General features: G+C 38.3%; 1 protein-coding gene across 1 annotated transcript in view; it reads right to left on the bottom strand.

Annotated features, from left to right (window-relative positions):
- Positions 1 to 6342: 6342 nt before the first annotated feature.
- Positions 6343 to 22642, bottom strand: part of LOC107729995 (glutamate receptor, metabotropic 3) — a 35693-nt gene continuing 19393 nt past the window's right edge. The window contains exons 3-7 of the mRNA XM_016540739.1: positions 20416 to 21289; positions 10970 to 11718; positions 10453 to 10779; positions 9448 to 9625; positions 6343 to 7461 (exon numbers count right to left, since the gene is read on the bottom strand). Coding sequence (XP_016396225.1) covers positions 7385 to 7461; positions 9448 to 9625; positions 10453 to 10779; positions 10970 to 11718; positions 20416 to 21289 — 2205 coding nt within the window. The 3' untranslated portion in view covers positions 6343 to 7384. The remainder of the gene's footprint in view (positions 7462 to 9447; positions 9626 to 10452; positions 10780 to 10969; positions 11719 to 20415; positions 21290 to 22642) is intronic.

Consider the following 22642-nt stretch of genomic DNA (forward strand, 5'->3'; position numbering starts at 1 on the left):
TAACCTATTTGACTATGACGGTGACATTCCAAATGAAATATGACATGAATAAAGTCTATGAATAAAGAGATTACAGCAAAGCAGGAGCCATTTCTGTACAGCTATTTTTATGATTTTTCGACATACCTCTGTGTGTGTGTGTGTGTGTGTGCGTGTGTGTTTACAGTGAAATGAACCTGTAACTGTGTCCAACTGATTTCAGTTCTTGATATAGCCTAATTTGTTTTTGATATTGTGTATAATAAATGATTGTTTGCACTCTCAAATGTGTAAAACTGAAGAACTTCATAAACCAACCAATATGGTGCATTTCAGTAAAAAGGTTTTTGATGACATCATCTGATGATTTTGGTGATTTTTTTTTTCATAACCTTTAAGTGAAAGTGTTATTTTAGTATTATTTAGATACTGTTATATAATGTTATATAAATATTTAAAAATAGTCTTTTTAAAAATTTATTTATTTTTTTACATGTAATGTCATGTTTTTAAATAATTTTGTTTTTAAATATTTCTATTTAGCTTTAATTTATTTTTAGTTTTAGTATTTCAACTCAAACTTATTTTCAGTCAGTTGCCAGGCAACTTTTGAACAACAACAACAAAACCATAAAAGTGTTATTTTATGCGTTATTTTCTTGTCTTCTGAAGTCATATAGCGATCAGGTTGTTATTTAAGTCATTTTTTATGGAATCATTTTTCCAAAAAACAAATATGGTGTTGTTAGATGCATCACAGCTTGACATCACTTGACATTTTGTGTTTATATTAAATATTTTTCTCACACCAAGCTCAAAATGAATAGAAGCTGAGTGAAGATTCTTAAAAAAGTCTTTGCGTTCCACAGAACTGACGATTTTGTTCTCTGACTCATTGGATGGAAAAGGTGCTAATTTGCAAATGTTTATGCGATATTTCAATTTTGCGCATAAGTTAAATTCGCAACTTTGGGTGGAAACGGAGTAGATGATCACAGAATTGTCACTTTTGGGTGAAGTATCGCTTTAAGTAACGCTGCAGCGGTGTAGCAAAAGCTTTCTACGTAGCTGTCCTCATTAGTTCTCTCACTCTTTCTAAATGTCACATCTCACTGTCTTTTATTCTGACTCTCACTCATTCCTGTGCCTCCTCCTCTCTCGGGGCTTCAGAAATCTTGTGGTGGTAGGTGGAGGAGGTCGTGTCTAACCTGGAGAAGTGCAGCGGTTCTGATATCTCCCATAAAAGCCTCGATTCAGTGCCACAGCCATTAGAATTCCACGGAGGACCAAGGAAGTGTGATGTGCACAATTCACAAAACAACAACAACAAAAAAACTCCTTGACTATCTCTATCCCTCAGCCATCACTTTAACTCTCTCATTTATGCCGTTCTCTCTCGCTTTCTCTCACCTGTGCGCTCTCTCTCCTCAGTCGAACTCGTGTGGCTGATAAAAGGAAGAGTTTTCAAAGGCTTCAGCACTTCCGATGTATTATTCTGGCCAGAAAATCCCTGGCAAAAATTGCATTCCATTTTCTCCGCTCATAATCTCTGCTGCTTCGTCCTCTTTAGAAAGGCAGAAGCCAGCTGATTGGATGTCAGCAGAATAATTTAGTGGAAGAGAGAACACCCGGGGAAGTTTTTTTTCTTTTTTTTGGTGAGGAAAAGCTAACCTGACTCGTCTTTGTGAGACATCTGAATCCATCACAGTCACAGTGACAGAAAGTCTTGAGGGAGGTATGTGTTTTTGTGTTTGTGTATGATAATGATTCACTGTTATCCCACAACCTCTACATGAGGAATAAAACGTACAATTCATCATTTAGTTTGTTTATTATGATGTCATAATGTCCTTTTTATTGCACACTGCACCATGGGCACTGTTCTATTGCTTTGTGTTCAAACCGAAAAGCTCAGTGCCTTCCCAAAGTACACGTCCCACACGTTTGTAACTCTTTTACAGATCTGAAGGAGGGTTTTTAGTCTGGTTAAGCCTTACATACAAATTTGAAATCAGTCACAGTGACAGAAAGTCTTGAGGAGGTATGTGTTTTTGTGTTTGTGTATGATAATGATTCACTGTTATCCCACAACCTCTACATGAGGAATAAAACGTACAATTCATCATTTAGTTTGTTTATTATGATGTCATAATGTCCTTTTTATTGCACACTGCACCATGGGCACTGTTCTATTGCTTTGTGTTCAAACCGAAAAGCTCAGTGCCTTCCCAAAGTACACGTCCCACACGTTTGTAACTCTTTTACAGATCTGAAGGAGGGTTTTTAGTCTGGTTAAGCCTTACATACAAATTTGAAATCACCCCATATTGTTCTTGGTACATCCAACGAACATGCTGTTTCAGAAAAACAGACTAAGAAAGAGTGTCCAGTCACACATTCAGTATTTGGGATTGACAACTGTTCTGTATTTACTAACAGATGTGACACTAAATTGTCCTGTACATACAACAGAAAACAAAATCGATCCATTTTTTTTGTAGGCCTGCACAGAATCAGTTTCATTGATTTTTACAATATTGGAACCTACCTAAGTCATATTTATTAAGTATGTTGGCTAAGTTGATCATCTCAGCTCTGTTTTTCAGATTTTCCCCCCAGATTTTTCTTTCCAGAAAAGCACAGAAAATGTTGGGAAAGGTCTGCAGCTTCTTTTCAGGCCTGGTCTTGAGTCGTGCCTGTAACCATAAGTGATGGATAACCACAGTAAACATCAAGACTTTGTATTATTTTGATTTAGTCGGATTAATCTAAACCATATTTGGCAACTCCTGCTGCTTTTACTGTAGATATTGAGCCAAACATCTCTTTTTTCCCAAATTACCTCGTCTGCCCAGACACTTAGAAAGTGTTCACCCAAAAATGAAAATGTACTGAAAATCTACTCACCCTCAGGTCATCCAAGATGAGTTTGTTTCTTAATCGGAACAGATATTAAGGAATTTAGCATTACATCACTTGCCCACCAATGGATCCTCTGCAGTGAATGGGTGCCATCAGAATAAGAGTCCAAACAGCTGATAAACATATCACAATAATCTTCAAGTAATCCACATGATTCCAGTCCATCATTTAACATTTTATGAAGCAAAAAGCTGTGTGTTTGTAAGAAACAAATCCATCATTATGTCTATCATAATAATGTCTTCTCCAGTAAAAGAAAGTCCATCCCCTGTTGTCCTTTATTATGGAATATGGACTGATATTTTGGCCAAAAGCAGCAGTCTGAAGATAAAAGCACCTCAATGATCGATTTATTTCTTACAAACATGCAATTTTTCGATTCACAAGATTTTAATTGATAGAGTTGTGTGGATTACTTGTGGATTATTGTGATGTTTTTATTAGCCGTTTGGACTCTCATTCTGACGGCACCCATTCACTGCAGAGGATCCATTGGTGAGCAAGTGGTAGTGTAATGCTACATTTCCCCAAATCTGTTCCTATGAAGAAACAAACTCATCTACATCTTGGATGGCCTGAGGAGTAAATGTTCAGCAAATTTTCATTTTTTGGGTGAACACTTCCTTTAACAGGATTTCTATCTTGCTCTCTGCCTACATAATACATACTCCGCTATTTAATGTCTGTAGTTCTGCTCACACATCAACTCTGTTGAATTCAGATGTGATACCTGTAAGTGTGAAGTAGTCACTTTGGTTATAGGATACGGACGGTTGTCACATTCTTTCAAAACCAAACTGTTTATGAACCTAACCATATTGAGGACTCCAAACAGGGCTCATATCCATATTCTTCCATGGTGTGAAGATTTATGACAAACATGAACAGATCTATGAAAGTTTGCTTTAAACTTTCCCACGCAGTGACGCGTTTAGACATAGCCGACTGCTTTTGCAGTAAGACCCTCGATCCCCACTCTGAAATGGAATTGCTGCAGTGGGTGAGGGAGGCTCGCTCTCCATTTGTGTTTCTGCGCAGACTGCAGTCTTGGCTCCCTCCTAAACCGTTTCTAAGCCACTCAGATGAAACCGCCACATTTGACTTTTTCTTCTCTCAAAGACATTCATAAAGAGGCTAAGGCTGGAACGAGGACCCCTAGCAACTTAACGTGCAGAAAGAGGATGCGTGCAGATTTTGGGAGGGTGTTGTACTGCAAGCCTCACCACAAAAGCATTGAGTTGCTGAGTGGTGCTGGAGTTTATGGGGCAGCAAACTGCTTTACATAACCGCACGCTGTTTATCTCTCTACACTCACTGACTTACTAACTTTCTTTGTTTCAAATGTGGCCTGTATCTGCTGTCCTTACGTTGCCCTTTGTTTTGTAGTTCTTTCATTGTTAATTTACACAAAGAGCAAAATAATGTAAAGATTTATTAATATTGCCAATGTCAAAGTGACCGCCACAGTACTGGTTTCCAGGGTGTTGCTATGCACTTGTGATGACGTCCAGGGTGGTTTTTAGAATGTTACCGTGCTGTTGCTAAGATGTTGTGGGTGGTTTCCAGGGTGTTGCTATGCACTTGTGATGACGTCCAGGGTGGTTTTTAGAATGTTACCGTGCTGTTGCTAAGATGTTGTGGGTGGTTTCCAGGGTGTTGCTATGCAGTTGCGAAAATGTTCTGGGTGGTTTTTAGAATGTTACTGTGTTGTTGTTAGGGTGTTGTGGGAGGTTTCCAGGTTGTTGCTATGCAGTTGTGAAGATGTTCTGGGTGGTTTTTAGAATGTTACTGCGCTGTTGCTAGGATGTGTCTGGTTTCCAGGGTGTTGCTATGCAGCTGCAAAGATGTTCTAGGTGGTTTTTAGAATGTTACAGTGCTGTTGCTAGGATGTTGTGGGTGGTTTCCAGGGTGTTGCTATGCAACTGCTATGATGTTCTGAGTGGTTTTAGAATGTTAATACATATTTTAGAATGTTGCTGTTGCTAGGATGTGGTTGGTTTACAGGGTGTTGCTATGCAGTTATGTTCTGGGTGGTTTTTAGAATGTTACTGTGCAGTTTCTAAGGTGTATTTTAAAATGTTCCTATGCAGTTACTAGGGTGTTGTGAGTGGATTCCAGGGCACTGCTATGCAGTTGCTAGGGTGTTTTGAGTAATTTTTAGTATGTTACTATGCATGTGCTAAGGTATTGTGGGTGTTTTTTACATTTGCTAAAGTGCTCATAGTGGTTTTTACCATATTACTATGCAGGTGCTAAGGTGTTGTGGGTGGTTTCCAGGGCATTGCTATGCAGTTCTTAACATGTTCTAAATGGTTTTAGCATGTTGTTATGCAGTTGCTAGGGTGTTCTGAAATGTTTCCAGTGCATTGATTTACAGTTGCTAAAGTGTTCTTGGTGGCTTTTAACATGTTACTGTGCAGTTGCTTGGTTTCTAGGATGTTCTGAGTGGTTTCCAGGGCGTTATGTGGTTTCTAGGGTAATCTGGCAAGTCATTGTCTCTTCTGATCCGTAGGTATGGCTTGAATCAATGTTAGTCCAATGAATTTTTAGAACTTTTAATCATTTGAAAGGCACAAATTGTAGATTTGAGTTACCTAACGATATTTACTTAGAGTTATGGATTTGTTGAAATTCGTAACCCTATTCTTCACCAGTAGTAATGACTAATTAGAGGGGGAAAAGTGAAAAACTGAGGAAGTATATGGTATATATGGACTCGGCTACATATTGATTGTATGTGTGTGTGTAATAGTTGCACTACATTGCACTACATCTTGTGTTTCTGTGAGCAAGTCCGTCTCCATTGGAAGACTAAATCTGTCATTGATTGGTTATGTTTTTCTGTCATCTGATTTTCTCGTTCCTGCTGTGCATGTTCACCTCCTGGTACTGTTAACTGACACACAAATGATTTCCTTTGCTGCCATGCTGATGAATTATGAATGTTGAGAGCTTTAGCATTTCTAGGTTACTGTTACATGTTTGTTTACTATGTCTCTTCATGACGAGCTAAGAATGGATGATCCTACAATGACTGATACAGTTTTGACACTTGCATTAGGTAACGTGATATTGTACAGAATCCCTCGGGGCCGTGCGTTGCCCGCAAGCTAAAAACAAGCAAACAATCAAACAACTTTGAACTTTTAAGCTATCCTCAATCTTCAGCTTGTCGAAGAACCAGAGTGTCCCACTCTTCCAAACGAACCAACAGAAAAACATAGAAATGTATAAAACTTTTGAAATGTAAAAAAAGACGTCTGTAAAAAAATGGCCTGGCCCCCTCCCGCCCAAAGGCTCTGAGGAACCTCTCGTATTAAAACTATAGGACAAATGATAAGGCACAACAAGCCGATATCGAACAACAGGATACATTTTACATTCACTGCATCACAAAGCATTTCACACATCAGAAACCTAACCGATTATCACCAGTTTTTCACTGGAATGCTGTCGGAGCCAGAGTTGGGATAGACCTCTAATTCTGATTAATGTTTTAAAAAGTATACTTGGTGAGGATATTATCCTATTATTTGACCTCTGACAATACTGTTTCTTGCTTTGTCACACGCAGGTTTAAGGGGCAAGTGTGGACCCGTTTTTTTCTGGCAAATAACCTTTTATCCAGTCGACAAGTGTGGGATGGCACCAGCAACGGCACCATGATGGTGAAAAAGAGGTAAGTCAACTTTGTAAAGTGCCTCACATGCTCATCTTCCAGAATTTCTGTCCCTGCAGGCTTCTCGTCACAGGCAATGTAAACATATAACGTCTCGTAGCATTGCATATCTGTGCTGCAACATAAATATGCATCACAGCCAATCTGAATACAACGCTTATGAGATGCAGTTAATGTAATATGCTTTCAGATGTCATGACAGTGTACTAAAATGGTGTTGTAACTTCTGGCGTCAAGCCACTGCCTGTGATGAGACGACGTGAATTTTGAGGCGCGAGCGCTCACTCGATGGTTTCTGCTCTGGAACTCATGACCAGCGTAGACTCTAATACTGTCGACTTGTGCTGATAAAACCATCGGTTAAGATTCTGTACAAAATGTACAACATAGAGATACATACAGTTAGGTTATTACAATGAGGCCTACAAAAGAAAACGACCACAAATTCCAGTGTCCAGTATTGCAGGCGGAGCCGTTTCTGTCAGTCTCTACTGTGGCCCAGTCAAAAACGGGTCTGTGTTTTACATCATCACATCATGGCCGTTTACGACATACATAATAAAGCTATCAAAACAAAAGTTTCCAAAATCTCTCTATAAACGATTTTTTTGTTCTTTTGTTTCTCTACAACAGTGTCAGACTGTCAGTTAATATTTACAACAAGTCCTAAAAATAATTTAATAATCATAATAATCATACACACTTTCTACGCACTGTAGGCAGACCTAGTTCTTGGGCATAGCACAATGTGTGCTGATTGGCTAACAGTCGCTAAGGAGCAGGAGTCTGGAGAAAGGGGCGGGGTCACAGAGAGGAAGTGGTGGAGTCGACAATCTCTCTGCCGTTGCACACCGTCGGGACGTAGTGGGCGCTCACAGATGCTTAAGAAAGAGAGAAAAAGGAGAATTAGATGAATGCAGAGAAGGTATGGACACAGGAATGTAAAAGGGGTGGGACTTAAGAAGTCATTTTATATCTTAGTAACTTAAGTTATTTTTGCAGGAAATTTATCCCAACAAAATTTTATATATTACAAAACCATGCGGTAATGCATATTATTTTCGATTTTCCAGTAAAATAAATATATATATATATTTTACTAATTAAATAAAAAAAAATTTTTCTATTTTTTTAAAGAATTATTTTGTATTTTACTTGATGAGCGAAAGCAAGAAAGAAAGAAGGCAGAATGTGAATTAAACGATTGCAAAGAAAGAATGGACAAAGGCAAAATGAGGCAAAAGTCTTAGTTAATAGTTAGTTAATAGTGAGAATTGGACCTTAAAATAAAGTGTGACCAAAGTATATTGACATATAGTAGGTATCAGTTATCATTATTTCATGCATAATAAAAATGTTCATGCTGTGTATACAGCATATACTGTATATTGCAGCAATAGTGATGTATGTTAAAATGGTACACCGAACACAGCCAGGTTTACAGATGGCCAACTTCACATAAAAGGCACCACAAACTTTTCACAAAGTTCACCGACATGCTTTTCCCCTGATTTGATTCTCCTCGTTCTCCTCTCATCAGCTCCCTCCCCCTCTTTTCCCTCCTAGCGAGTAACTCTATGTGATCTCTGCTCTGCAGTGTCTTCTCTTCTTTGCAGTGTCTGTCATGTTATTTATTAGACGGATGAAATGTGAATAAAGATGAAACTGTTTACCTGATCTGTTTTTGTGCTTGTAAATAATGCATTAGAGCAGAAGCTGTTGTCTGCGCACACATGGGCTTATTACCCAGCATCAGGCATTACCCAAACGGCCACTCAGCCGCACCTTTCCTCTGGGCTCTTACACAGCTGCTCCGTGTGACAATGCTGACATTAAAATCCTTAGTGTAAATTGGCAAAATCAAAATGCTGTAATCATTACAAACCGTCTGTGTAAGCACTGCGGAAAGTTGAACATTGACAAACAGTTGGCCTTGCGTGTCACAAATGAATCACTTTGCAGCATTTTCTTATTTTGTGCTGTTCTGTGTTTTTTTTTGGGCCATCAATGCAATTTTGCATGATTGTGTAGGTGTATATTATATGATAAAGTTAGACCCATCATGCCATATTCATGGCAATAAAATCAACAACAATAATGTGGTAGCTAAACTGTTCTGAGAGATTGCTATGGCATTCCTAGGTGGTTTCTAGGGTGTTTTGAATGGTTGCTAAGGCATTATTAAGGTGTTCTAAGTATGTTTAAGCCTGCGTCAGAAATTAATTCTTTTATAAACGAGCAATATTTGTTCCCTAGACTTTGATTGATTGATTGATTGCATTTTCAAAATCCAGGCAATTTTTTAAAATCTTTATTTTATACTTTCTCTTGGTTGTCCTGGGTAGTTGCCAGACAGTCTGCTAAGTTGAAATTTTAAGTCTAATTGTTTAGAAAAGTAATAAGTAGGTATACATTTATTTATTTATTATTTATTTATTACAACAACAATTTCAGTATCCAGGCTTTTTTATACTGTTTTTGCCCCAGGCCCTGCTCTTGACCCTGGTTTAAACACATTGGGTGTCCTTGGTAGTTGCCAAATAATCTGCCAAGTCTGTAGTCTGATTGCTTACAAAAATAATATATTTCCCTTTTTGTCCCCTCTGAATAGTGACATGATTTATACAAATTTTTATCTGAAGTTTTGTATTTTTTAAATATATTAATTTAGTTTGTTTAAATGATTTTATTATTAAAAAAAGAGACTTAAGGAAGAAGAAAACACAGAAATAGATGTATAAATTAACAGAAATCTCTCCTCAGTAAGTCACACAATTTGCTTGTATTATTCATGTCTGTGGCACAAATGTGACATACTTAAAGTTCAAATGTTTTAAATTATCTGTTTGTTTGTGTGCAGATCTCACCATGGGATGCGTAGCTAGTGGCCGGCCCGCTCACACTGAGCCGGTTCATGTTTAACCGGTGACTGGTGACGTTCTTCTGAGGCTGGAACATGATGATGTGGACTTTGGGGGCAAACATGCAGCCCAGCACCACAAATCCACTCAGACTGACAGATATACACATGGTTGTTGTTTGGACCTGAGAGAGAGGAAAACCACAATTCATTTCTCACCCTCATTGTCTCTAAGGTGTCTCCCATTCATTCCCATAATCAGAAGCTATTAGTTGTAACTATCAAGAACCCCTCGGTTAATAAAAAGGTAGAGCACGGGGATATAATAACAGTGACATTTAGCAAAGTGCTGCGTAAATAGCATTTGATTAGAAGTAGTTGAACGTCTCCCATTAGCAACATAATTTTCCTCCCTCCAGTTTTAGATCTTCGCGTTGTTCCCCGCGGTCCTCCGTCAAGGCGCACCACTGTGAGCGAACAGATAGGAGGACGGATATAACACTAAACTGAACAGGAATTTCTCAGCCTAGGGGAATCTAGACCTTCACTAACAATCCAATGCTGTTCCGCTTAAGGAACGATTTCACAGAGAGCTAAATGAACAGTATGATCTGTTTCAGTTAGACCTTTATCTCATTTTAAACTTTCAGAAGAGGCCATCATTCAAGATTTGCCCTGACAAACCTTCCTTTTCTACTTAAAGGGAAAGTTCACCCAAAAATGAAAATTCTGTCATCATTTCATTGCAGGACAAAAGAAGATTGGCACCTAAACAACATTGGAGCCCAGTGACTTTCATTGTATGGAGAAAAAACACTGAAACATTTTCCAGAATATCTTCTTTTGTGTTCCACAGAAGAAAGAAAGTCATACAAGTTTGGAATGACATGAGCAAATGGTGACATAATTAAATTTGTGGGTGATTTATCCCCTTAAAAGTTACACTTATTGCAGTTATATGAATTTCATTTCACTTTCATTTTACAGAAATAATTTTACAGTTCAGACTTACCCTGTAGTCACTGGAGGTGACGTAGAAGATGGGCAGGAAGGCCAGCCAAATGATACAGGTGGTGTACATGGTGAAGCCGATGAACTTGGCCTCATTGAAGTTCTCCGGACACTTGCGGGTCTTGAAGGCGTAGACTGTGCAGAGGACCACCAGAACCACATCGTAGCTCAGCGACAGCAACATGCTAGAGTCCCGTACGTTACACTTCAAAATGACAGTCTGACGTTTCTCCGGCGTAGTGAATCGCCGTGTGCCGGGCACTTCCATGAGTAGCCAGACGGACACCAACAAGAGCTGCACGGAGATCAACGACAGACAGATGAACACCTGTGAGCTGGGACTGATGAAGCGTGGCCGCTGAGCCCCGCCCTCTTTCACACCACTGAAGATGCGAGCAATGCGATTGGTCTTTGTGAGCAAGGCGGAGTAACACACTGCGAACGAGGTGCCGAGGCCTAACCAGCCAGACGGACACCAACAAGAGCTGCACGGAGATCAACGACAGACAGATGAACACCTGTGAGCTGGGACTGATGAAGCGTGGCCGCTGAGCCCCGCCCTCTTTCACACCACTGAAGATGCGAGCAATGCGATTGGTCTTTGTGAGCAAGGCGGAGTAACACACTGCGAACGAGGTGCCGAGGCCTAACCGCCGCAGCGTGCACACGATAGGCGAAGGTTTTGCAATGAATATGAAAGTCATGATGTAGGACATGAAGACGCCCAACAACAGGATGTAGCACAGCTCACGACCGGATGCTTTGACCAGTGGCGTGTCGTTGTGCCGAATGAAAACGACGAAGACCATTAAGGTACATATGAAGCCAACGCATGCAATCGAGATGGGTCCAATGGCCCAAGCGTCCTCCCACATGATGTAGTCCTCAGGAAGGTCGTAGCATCCGGTCAGGTCGGGACGGGGCCATTGGCCAGGCGCGCAGGGCATGCATGTGAACTCGTCTGGCAGATATTCGTAGGGCTCGCAGGGAGTACATATCCAGCAACAGTATTCGCCGGCTTGCATCTTCTTCATCTCGTTAGGAGCGCAAGGGTCACTGCACTGAGACGTGGGTACGTCCGCTCCCCTCGGCCAGCCGATCAAGCCCTCATTTAGGGAAAGACTCTCTGCCCACTCTCCAACCTGAATGTAAGTGAACTTGTCGCTGCCTGGCACACGCTGGTAGTTGAAGATGTTGTAGCGGCCCATTCCGTCGCCATACGCGTCAAACTTTACATGATTCTCCAAGCCGGCAGGGGAGAACGGAGCTTGAGAGAGAATGACAAAGAGTTAATTCACACATATCATGTGGAACGAAACACATTATTAACTTACGATCAGATAGTTCCCTTTATGACCGTCTTTGGTTATTATCAGTAACATAAATGGCTACAGGCTCATGAAGCAATTATAGTAGGCAAAGAAAAGTATCATCAAATCTCTAAACAAAATGACTGCAATGCCGTTCGACTTCAAGCGGAGAATGTATCGAGGGTTTGATGAGGAATCGGGCTGCTTTCTGTCAGGGTTCATGTGGTATTGGTTTTATCGTTCATATGATGTCTGTCTCCCCTCCCACACACCTCTGTACTGTATCACAGGGCTCTGGGAGTAAGCGTCCTTGGCCAGCACATTGCAAAATAAGACATAGGCAAATGAGCTGATGCTTCTGTCTCGTGTTTTGGCCTCAGGGAGGATGATATATTGTGAACCGGGAGAAAAGACGACAAGAAAATGCCCCTCGAGGGATGATGGTGAAACTGTCACTACTGTTTGTTCAGGTGATTATTTTTCTATAGTGGCAAAAGAAAGAGTGAGAATTTAAGTTGTGGAGATGTTGACAGAAGTTGTCGATCTATCTGTCTTTCTCTGGATCTATCTATCGATCGGTCGGAAGTGTCTGTCTGTCATTCATTTGCTCGTTCTATCATTCTATCTATCTGTCGTTCCTTTGTTCACTCTATCTATCTATCTATCTATCTATCTGTCTGTCTGACTTTGATCTATCTATCTATCTATCTTTCTATCTATCTGTGGTTTATCTATCTATCTATCTATCTATCTGTCTGTCTGTCTGTCTGTCTGTCGTTCGTTCGTTTGCTCGTTCTATCATTATCATAGTTCTATCATCTATCATAGTTAAAAATGACAAAAAATAGTAAATAACACCATATTGTTTTTGTTAACATTTTTATAAATATAAACATGTATACACATTTGACTAGCTAGATGGATGGATGAATCAATCTGTCATGCATGTGTATATATTTATATACAGTATTTATAAAAAATAATAAAGTGCCATGTTATTTATTTACTTATTTTTGTAATTTTAACTATATGTAGACACAAATAGTAGACTACAGCCAAACCTGGTGCAATGCATTTTCTCCGCACAGTGTAATTGCTCAGAGGGTCTCTGAAAGCTCGCTGCTGGATGATGATTCATCAGATAAGGAAAACAGGTTAGAAGTTATGAACCCCATCATTCACAAAGATAACGTCAATGTCAACACCCATGCACACACGCACCTACTTACACACACACACATGCAGCAGAGGTGCAATGAAACCCACACACGTCTTGCTGTATTCGAGAACTTCATCGTGTGCTGGATCAAACCTTATTAACCTTCTGTGGCACATAGTTCATTTCTTCATAGCTCATCTGTTCGTTCCAGAATTTGATGGCACGTGACCCTCGATAATGTGTAATCATCCCTCATTGGCAGCAGATGTTGAGCACACCCCTATATTAAATAATCAGTATCTGGTAACATCTATCTATCTCAGATATCCAGTGAGGAATGCCATGCCATACAGATAGATTGATGGATAGATCAGTATGATTGAAATACAGATATTAGTCCCCGTCAAGGACCCACACACAGCCATCCACAGACACTCTGAGCTGAGTTTGACAGTAGTGTTTTGAAGAGCTTCTTCACAGAGAAAGGGAGAGCAGAAAGAAATGATAAAGAGATGTGTCTGAGGAGATAGCAGAGGTGGAGGACTATAGTTACATGATTTGACTGGAGTTGCACATTTAAGGATTTGTGACTTGCTTGACTAAATGAAATGACTCAGGACTCTACTTGGACTTGTGGTAGATGATGCAACAATGTTATAACAATGAATTATTTTGCAAAATGACATTCACAGAACAACTAAAACCTCTCAGTCTACATTTGCTCATTCATGCAAAATAATACAATTTACATCGTTTTTGTCACCCAGGGTGAAATTTAAGACTAAGACTAAATAATTTTTAATACTTAAAAAAAAAAATTTCAACTCATGATTACAGAGTTCAAATCATCTAGGATATGGCTAGCCTCCAGTAACATCACACCTCATTGGTTCATGCGTGTATACAGGAGTTGATCAACAATTTAATTTGATTTGAGATTGAATAACTACCTAAATATTACTCTGTTCATCATAAAATGGAGTTGAATGGATTACTTTTACACTAACTTTAATGTTGAGTTTTTGAACACCTTTGACTTTCACTCTATAGAAAAAAACAGCTGAAACATTTTTCAAAATTTGTATGTTCTACAGAAGAAAACCAGTTTGGAACAGCATGTGGGTGAGTAAATATAATATAAGTAAAATAAGTAATGTAAATAAGTAGTATAAGTAAATATATATTTACACAAGCGTTCAAACTTTTGCAGTCATTAAGATTTTTTTAATTCGTTTTGAAAGAAGCCTATATTATGCCCACTAAGGCTGCATTTTTATGGTCAAATTTTATGAAAAAAAAAAAAAAAAATCTATTATATTTTTTAAATGTAATTTTTCATTTCTGTGATGCAAAGCTGAATTTTCAGCATCCATTTATTCTGGTCTTCGGTGTCACATGATCCTTCATAAATCATTCTAATATGCTGAGTATGTGCTCAAGAAAAATGTCTTATTATAAATGTTGAAAACAGATGTGATGCTTAATTTTTTTTTTTTTTTTTTGTGGAAACCATGCATTTGTTAAAAATTATCTTTACTGTCACTTTGGAATTTTTAAAATAATTTTTAATTTCTTTGTATCATTAAGTACTACGCCTTCAAAAATGAGCAATTCCTAAATTATCAGGGTTAACAACGATTTTTTGGTGACCTATTTACTATATTTTTGTTTTACTTGTAATTTAGCTACACACAATTTAGTTAGCTGACAGAAACATTTTTCAAACATTAATGTAGACAAAGCAACAGTATGTTTCTTTTCAGATATTTATAATTCATGAATCAGAAAGTTCATTTCCTGGAGGGAAATAAATAAGTAATATAAGGCACTTTTTGTATTGTGACATTACTTGATTCTTAGCAGGACAGCTTACACAAGGTGAGCCACTGACTTGCCATTTTTCTATACTGCAGACTCGAGACTTTCCTATGGTTTACCACCTCTGGTTGTGGATGTGTTTATGACTCTGTCTAGCTATATAAATGCACAGCAGTCTGGACACTGTTGTGAGATAGTGAGGTATAGATGCTATCCATGCCTGACTTTCCCACATCGCTGTTTACATGCAATAAATCTTCCATAGAGCATCAAATACACAAGCTCTTCTTTCTGTGGTGCCAGTTCAGTGTGTGTATGTGTACTGCATGTGTGTGGTGGGTTAATGGTGGGTGGATGAGCGATTGCTTTGTTTCATAGTGTATTATGATGTTGCTCTGTGTGTGTGTTAAGAATGTGTGCAAGGTGAAAACTCTTCTGTAGCTGCTCAGTGTCAAATGCTTTTGCTGCTATGAAATTACACCATCGCTAAAATAATAATCTATTGTTGTGAGGCATGATAAATATTTACTCCAGATCTGTGAATTTGAGAGGCAGCTAATTAGACGTAAGTGATCTAGTAGATGCAGATGGAGGTGATGGTTAAATCCCAGCTTTCAATGTGTGTGTGTGTGTGTGTGTGTGTGTGGCGATGGTGGGCGGACGAGCAATTGTTTTGTTTCATGGTGTGTGGGCTGAAAGTGTCTGAGAAAAGGAAAAACACAAATATTCCATTGTGTGTGTGTGTGTGTGTGTGTGTGTGTGTGTGTCTTGATAGCTCTTTTCCAAATTTTAGTGACTTGCCTACCTAAACATCATTTTGAAGCATCACAGGTGTTTCCGACATGAAGGCAATTGTTTCAAAAGGTTAGTGGCAGAATTATCTTGCCCTCTAGATACATGTTAATTTTTTTTTGGGGGGGGGGGATTTATAAGGATTCAGTAAGGATGCATTAATTAAAAAGTGACAAAGACAGTTTTAATGTTACAAAGATTTATGTTTCAAATAAATGCTGTTCTTTTGAACTTTCTATTCATCAAAGGATCCTGGAAAAAAAAAAATTGTTTTAAAATTTGTTTTAAAATTGCTAATAATAAGGTATTTTAAAATCAGCATATTAGAATGATTTCCGAAGGATCATGTGACACTGGAAACTGGAGTAATGATGCTAAAAATTCAGCTTTGACATCACAGGAATAAATTACATTTAAAATATATGAATATATACAATACATTAATATATTACACCAAAAACAGTTATTTTAAATTGTAAAAATGTTTTACCATATTAATGTTTTTACCGTATTTTTGTTCAAATAAATACAGACTTTGTATTAAATTTAGAAAGTGGTGTAGTTTAGCCAAATTATAATCGCATACATCCTTTATGGAGAAATATAAAAAAAAAATCATTTTTTTCACAGAATACAGAAAAGCATTTTTTAGTGCTTAGTAGCCTATCACCTAAATTAGCTTAGCAAGCGGGCACTGAGGTAGTCATAAATATCAATTTTTTGCATTGCAGTGGTATTGCTTAGTGCATTTAAAATGACATATATTTATAAATATTCATATATTTGTCATTTTAAATGTACAAAGTCCTACCACTGCAATAGAAAATGGCTTACAGTTAAGTTTTAGCAATAGCTGTTTTTAACTTATCCAGCAGAAACTGTAACTGTAAGCAGGTGCTATGCAACACTGTTAGTTTCTCAACCTCTTCAGTATGACACATTACATTTGCCAGTCTTTCATTACAAAAAACATTACAAGCCAGTCTAAGCTAAAACCAAGTTTGACGAAGTTTAAGTACAGTTGCTCCAGATGTACAGTATCACATATGAAGTTCCTGTTTTAGTTTGGATGTTGCTTAGGATGGCAGTTGCCTTTGTAGGTAGTAGAAAGTAATGAAGATCATGCGTTTTTGGAATACGAGGGCGAACATCTAGTGTGTGTTTGTGCTTAGTGTCTAAATGAGTGTGGCTCAGTGGAAGTAGCCTACTGTATCCCTCTGTCTATCTTGCTTTCTTTTTCTCTTTGTTGACAGAACTCCCCCCTGTAACCCTACTGGATTACCTCACCACTTGATGCCATGTGGCGACCTAATTGCTATAGCAACGGCATGTTGCCACAGTGTGTTAGAGTATTCGAGGAGTCGGGGCTCTTGGAGATGCGACAGGCTCCTTGCAGCACAGAAACGCTCTGACGCAAAGGGTAAGGTTTTTACACAACACCACTGACAAGAGGAGCTGTCTGTGAATAGCACTTTGTGACATCCAGCTAACCGCTTCTAACACTTTTAACATGCAATAAGCCATAAACAGGTCCTGCTGGATGAATGTTCTAGAAGGAGGTGGAATATTCTTCAGGGCTGTAGAGTAGATGGTACACCTGGTGTTAATATCCATCTTTGGGTGATTGAATCACAAATGATCAATTACGATGTTTGCAATTAACTGTATACCAGGTATTTACATGTTAAAATGTGTATCCAATGAATTTAGTTAAAGGAATAGTTTGGCCAAAAATGAAAATTCGTTCATCATTTACTCACCCTCCTGTTGTTTCAAACCTGTATGAGTTAAATAAATCTAAATCTTAAACATAAAAAGGTTTGTTACTTAAATATTAAATAAAATAAACTTTAACTGAAAGTCATTTGAAGTATTACATATGAATATTATATTATATTACAGTATATTATATTATATATGTAAATACTTAAAAATTAGTTGCAATATTTCTCATTTTAGTTAAGTTAAGTTCTCATCTAGTTTAACTTTAGGTACTAAAATTACAAAAACTTAAACTAAATAAAATTGATTAAAAACTATATAGACATGTTAATAAGAAACAAAATTATTAAAACTTTAACTAAAATGAAATTTTTTTTTTTATATATAACAATAAAAACTCTAAATACTTATTAAAAACTATAATAGTATCTCAATAATATTAAAATGTCACAGTTCTGGAACATAATAGAAGATATTTTGAGAAATGTCTCGGTGTGTTTTTTTCCGTACAAAGAAAATCAATGAGTTCCAACATGGTTTGGTATCTCTTATGCTCACCAAGGCTGCAATAATTTGATCAAAAATAAAGTAATTTTAAAGTCATTTTAATATGCTGTTTTAATTATTATCAATGTTGAAAACATAATAGTTATATATGATAATGTTTTCAACATTATTATCAGTGTTTAAAACTGCTTAATATTTTTGCGGAAACCACAATTTCATTTTTTTAATTGATCATTTTACTCAATATTTGTGTGCTATTCATTTTAATGCTTATTAGAATACATTCTATCCAAAAATAATCTTTTATGTTTCACAGTAGAAAGAAAGAAACACAGGTTTGCAACAACATGAGGGTGAGTAAATGATAACAGAATGTTCATTTTTTGTGTGAAAAACTCGATTCCCAGCTCCCAGCTCGTTAGGTTTTGGAACAGAGCAAATGTTAATATCAAGTGCAAGTAGGCTGCCACTGGTCATACAAAATGCCAAAAGGTGTGCATCCGAGTTCTGAAAACCAACCAAAGGTATGACAAACAGACTCAAGTCCGCACAAAAAGCTCTAGTGTGAAAGCACCTTTAGTAATAATAGGCTCTCCACAGATAGAAAGAAAGCTAGAGAAGGGGCAGCTGTGTGCACTTTGAGAATGCTAGGAAGCGCAGAGGGACTTAATTCTTCACTGTAGGGAGGAGAATGTGAACTGTAAATCCTTCTGGGCTTCTCTTCTCATCTCTTCCATCTTTCCTCCGTTTCTCTCTTTCTCCATGGCAGATCATCTATATCAACACCCTTCTTTTGATTCCAAGCACATCTACGTTCATTCTCACTCCACAAGCTCCTCCATTCTGTCTTTTCTGTCTCTCTCTCTCTCTACCTCCATCTCCTCTGTTTGCATGATGATGATGTTTTTTTTCCCCTCCTGTTCTCCTGCATGGCTTGCCTCCTGCCTCCCTCTCAATCGCCCCAGACAGCAAACCCCACACGTCTTTGATTCTGCGCTTGAAAAATGAAGATGGTGAACTTCAAAGGGAATGTTCTTCTGCTGATGCGTACCAGCCCACTCAACCTCTCTCCCGTCATTTTATCTGCCCAATCTTTCTCTCTCTTTCTCTCTCTCTCGCTCTTTGTCTCTTTCTTTCTTTTCTGTGTGTGAAACTACCGCTACCTCCCTCTGTTAGTCTGTTTTTCATGCATACACATGCACACATATGCACTGTACAAAAAGTACTGTGGCGCAGTACAGTGATAGTATCAGATGATAAAATCATGGCATTTTAATATATACCATGTGGGTTGTATGGCACAATTTTTCATGTAGTTTTTGTGTCTTTTTTAATGTATTACTTGTTTTACAAATATCTATCTATCTATCTATCTGTCTGTCTATCTGTCTATCTGTCTGCCTGCCTGTCTGTCTGTCTGTCTATCTATTAAAAAGTGACAGTAAAAACATTTAAAATGCTACAAAATGTTATTACTTAAACACCAAATCAGCATGATGAAGTGATTTCTGAAAGATCATGTGACACTGAAGAATGGAGTAATGGCTGCTGAAAATTCTGCTATGCCATAGGAATAAACACATTTTGAAAATATATTAAGAAAGAAGCAGTTATTTTAAATTGTAATAATATTTCACTAAATTACTGTTTTTACTGTATATTTGATCAAATAAATGCAGTCATGGTGAGCATAAGAGATGTATTTATTTTTACTATTACTATTATTATTATTATTATTAAATGTACATTTGAATTTCTGTAGTACATCCCTTATAAAAAAAACTACCAAGTTATTTCAGGATTTTACTTTGGTACCACCATGGTATTTTAGATGTGGTACCATGGAATTCAGTGCTATGGTATATTTCAAAATACCACAGTATTGCCATCTAATATTGCCACTGTACCATAGGACCATCACAGTACTTTTTGTAAGGTTATGCTGTGCTATAGACCATGGTATTTATTTACATCTCTCTGCAGCCTCTTACTTCTCACATTAAGAAATTTCAGCTCAAATCAATATTTAATGTCCATTTATTTATTTATTTGGTAAGTAGTCATGTAATCAGCTAAATTATGCACAGTCTGTTTATTGCATTATTGCAAAATGACCCCCTTCAGGGTGATATAAGACCACTCTGTTTCAAGTAAGGGTCTTGATTACCAGTCGAGGTTTATTTAGCATCTCTACATTATCCCTTATGTATTCATTATGCAGTGCTTATGTATAATGTAATTGTGCTGCTGTTCCCATCATCTCTGTTCGGCGTAGTCAGAATTCTCTGCATCTTCTCCTCCTCGAAACTTCTAGCTATCGTTCGGTCTCTCCCTCTGTGAGTTTGTCTTTGAATGTGTTTGTGCATAGTCACAGATAAGTGTGGCATAATCCCATCTACCTGCCACGCCAAACTGTGCATGCTGAGCACTTTTACATAGTTTATTTTTACCTGCCTCTCTCCTTTAGCTGTCAGTCAATGCCGAGCTCTCAGCGGCACTAACAGAAGACACTCGACTCGTGCCTCATTTTCCTAGTCGCAATCAAGACACACAGTGTCTCTAATTACAGAGCCTGTAAACCTGTCGTTTCAGAACCACGGAGTAACACAAATACGGTGCTAGACTGAGAGAAACTGGGAGAAGAAAAACAGGTTACCTCTAAAGTTGACGTGAAGTAGGAAGTCCCGGTAGAGTTTCCTGCCGTCAAGACTCCGCATGGCGTCGCACAAGCGTGTGGTGTTGGCACAAAGAGTCCGTTGCATTCGATGCAAGGCGTGTGCCATGGCGTATACGGCATTTACGACAAACATGATCTTTGATTCGGGCTCAAAATTTGACTTGTCGATAGTAAGTTCTGGGTCACAAGGTGGCTTTGGGGTTCCCGCCCCTGCTGCCGAAGCACTGCCCAATGAACACTGAAACTTTTGCTCCCAGAAGTCTTTGAACCAAGGGTTGCGGTGATTATTAAGGGGCGTGAGGCTCTGGAAGTAGCGGTTGAACTCTGATATAGGCTGAGCCGCGAGCTCCAACGTGATCGCACCATCCGCCGTGAATTCGTTCCCTTTGACGATGCTCTCTTGCGCCCCCCATCCGTCACTCGCCACCCAGAGGAAAGATGCATTGAGGTGGGCAGCAGCAGCGATGAGCTCTCGTGCATCGTCGCTACGCAAAAACAGCACTGCCACACGGGCCGTGGGCTTTTGTAGAAGCTGACGAACCACCGCCTCATATGAAGAGCGTTTCGCGCTCGACCGTCCCACTTTTTCCGAAGTAGCTATACAGATGTTTCTTAAACGGGCTTGTTGCTCGAAGGCTTCAATTCCTGTTTCTCCGTAGTCACCCTCTGAGGCAACGGTGGAAACATAGGTCCAGTTGAAGGCACGCAGGATCTCCGCCATGGCCTTGGCCTGGTAGAAGTCTGGCGGGACGGTGCGTGCAAAGTAGTCGTAGCGAGATTTGTCGCTGAGTTTGGCACTGGTACTGGCGTAGCTGATCTGAGGTATCTGAAATAGCCGCAGTAGGTTGGCAACCTGGCAGAAACACACGCACAAACATACAACATTACAAACACTGTTTCAATCAATAAGTCAGCACCTTAAGAATTAATTATCCAAAGTCTATGATACATAAAATATTATTTTTTTAGTCATTTGATTGGATCAAGTCACATTAGCCCAATTAAGAGGATGCAGGCAGTCTCAGCAGGGCTGAGCAGCGTGGAAATGTTTCTCTTTAGTGAGACGCAGCTCGGCTCTTCCATATCACACATCCCACGCACAGAAATGTACAGGATAACGTCTCTTTTCCTGCATAACACTGACACTGGCATGCACAATGACAGCTCGTAGCTCTGAATCAAATCTTTATGTCAAAGCTAGGATAATACTTGCAGTTCGGTCCTGTTGTATGCAATGTTTATTTTGTGATTTGGGATGCTAACAGATATGTGTTCTACATATGAAAGTAATGTTTGCAAAATGCTCAAAACAAGAGTTGCTGACACTTTGTTGATGTTTAGGTGTAAGCAGAGATTAAAGTCAACTTGAAATCAAAATTGAACATTTTATTTTCTTCATGCACATTCCTGGTCTTATTGTGATCGATCAGAACATGTTATTCCAACGGTAAAAAAAAATCCTTTAAATCAAGTCCCATCCTACTTTTCTTTTTTGCTGACATCACTGAGGCCATGCATGCTATTGGCTAATTTTAACCGGTTTAGGCATTGTTTTAGCAAATTTGAATTCTGTCCGTCTTCATTCTGGTATGTAACACCCATTTTTCACCTTATGAATAGGTTATTCAATTAGAAAAAATTTAGGATGGGACTTGTTTCTGTTGCTTTCTGAAATACAAAACCGTTTACAAGTTTGAGGTTTTTTTTCTCTTTCAAAGCTGAATTTATTTGATTAAAAATTCAGTAAAAACACCAATATTATAAAATATTATTACAATTTAAATTACTGTTTTCTTTTGGAATATATTTTAAAATATAATTTTTTCCTCTGATGGCAAAGCTGATTTTTCAGCATCATCAGTGTCACATGATCTCTCAGAAATCAGTCTAATATGCTAATTTGCAGCATATTTTAATGTAAAAAACAATGTAAATGTTTGTCACTTTTGATCAATTTAATGCATTCTCAATCAATTGAATGCATTCTCGCTGATTAAATTTATTAATTTCTTCCATAAATAATAAATCTTATTAACCCCACACTTTTGAACAGCAGACTTTAACGAGAAGACAATGATCTAAATAGGATTTAAAGAAAAAGCTATGTCTAAAGATGAGTCCCACAAAAGCAAAAATGACCTTGTTTTTTCAGTTTGATGGGAAGTAAACCTGTATTACTTTATCCCATTGAATGCTGAGATATGAT

This window comes from Sinocyclocheilus rhinocerous, unplaced genomic scaffold (assembly GCF_001515625.1).
Source record: "Sinocyclocheilus rhinocerous isolate Xijiao unplaced genomic scaffold, SAMN03320098_v1.1 scaffold2022, whole genome shotgun sequence".
Taxonomy (NCBI): domain Eukaryota; kingdom Metazoa; phylum Chordata; class Actinopteri; order Cypriniformes; family Cyprinidae; genus Sinocyclocheilus; species Sinocyclocheilus rhinocerous.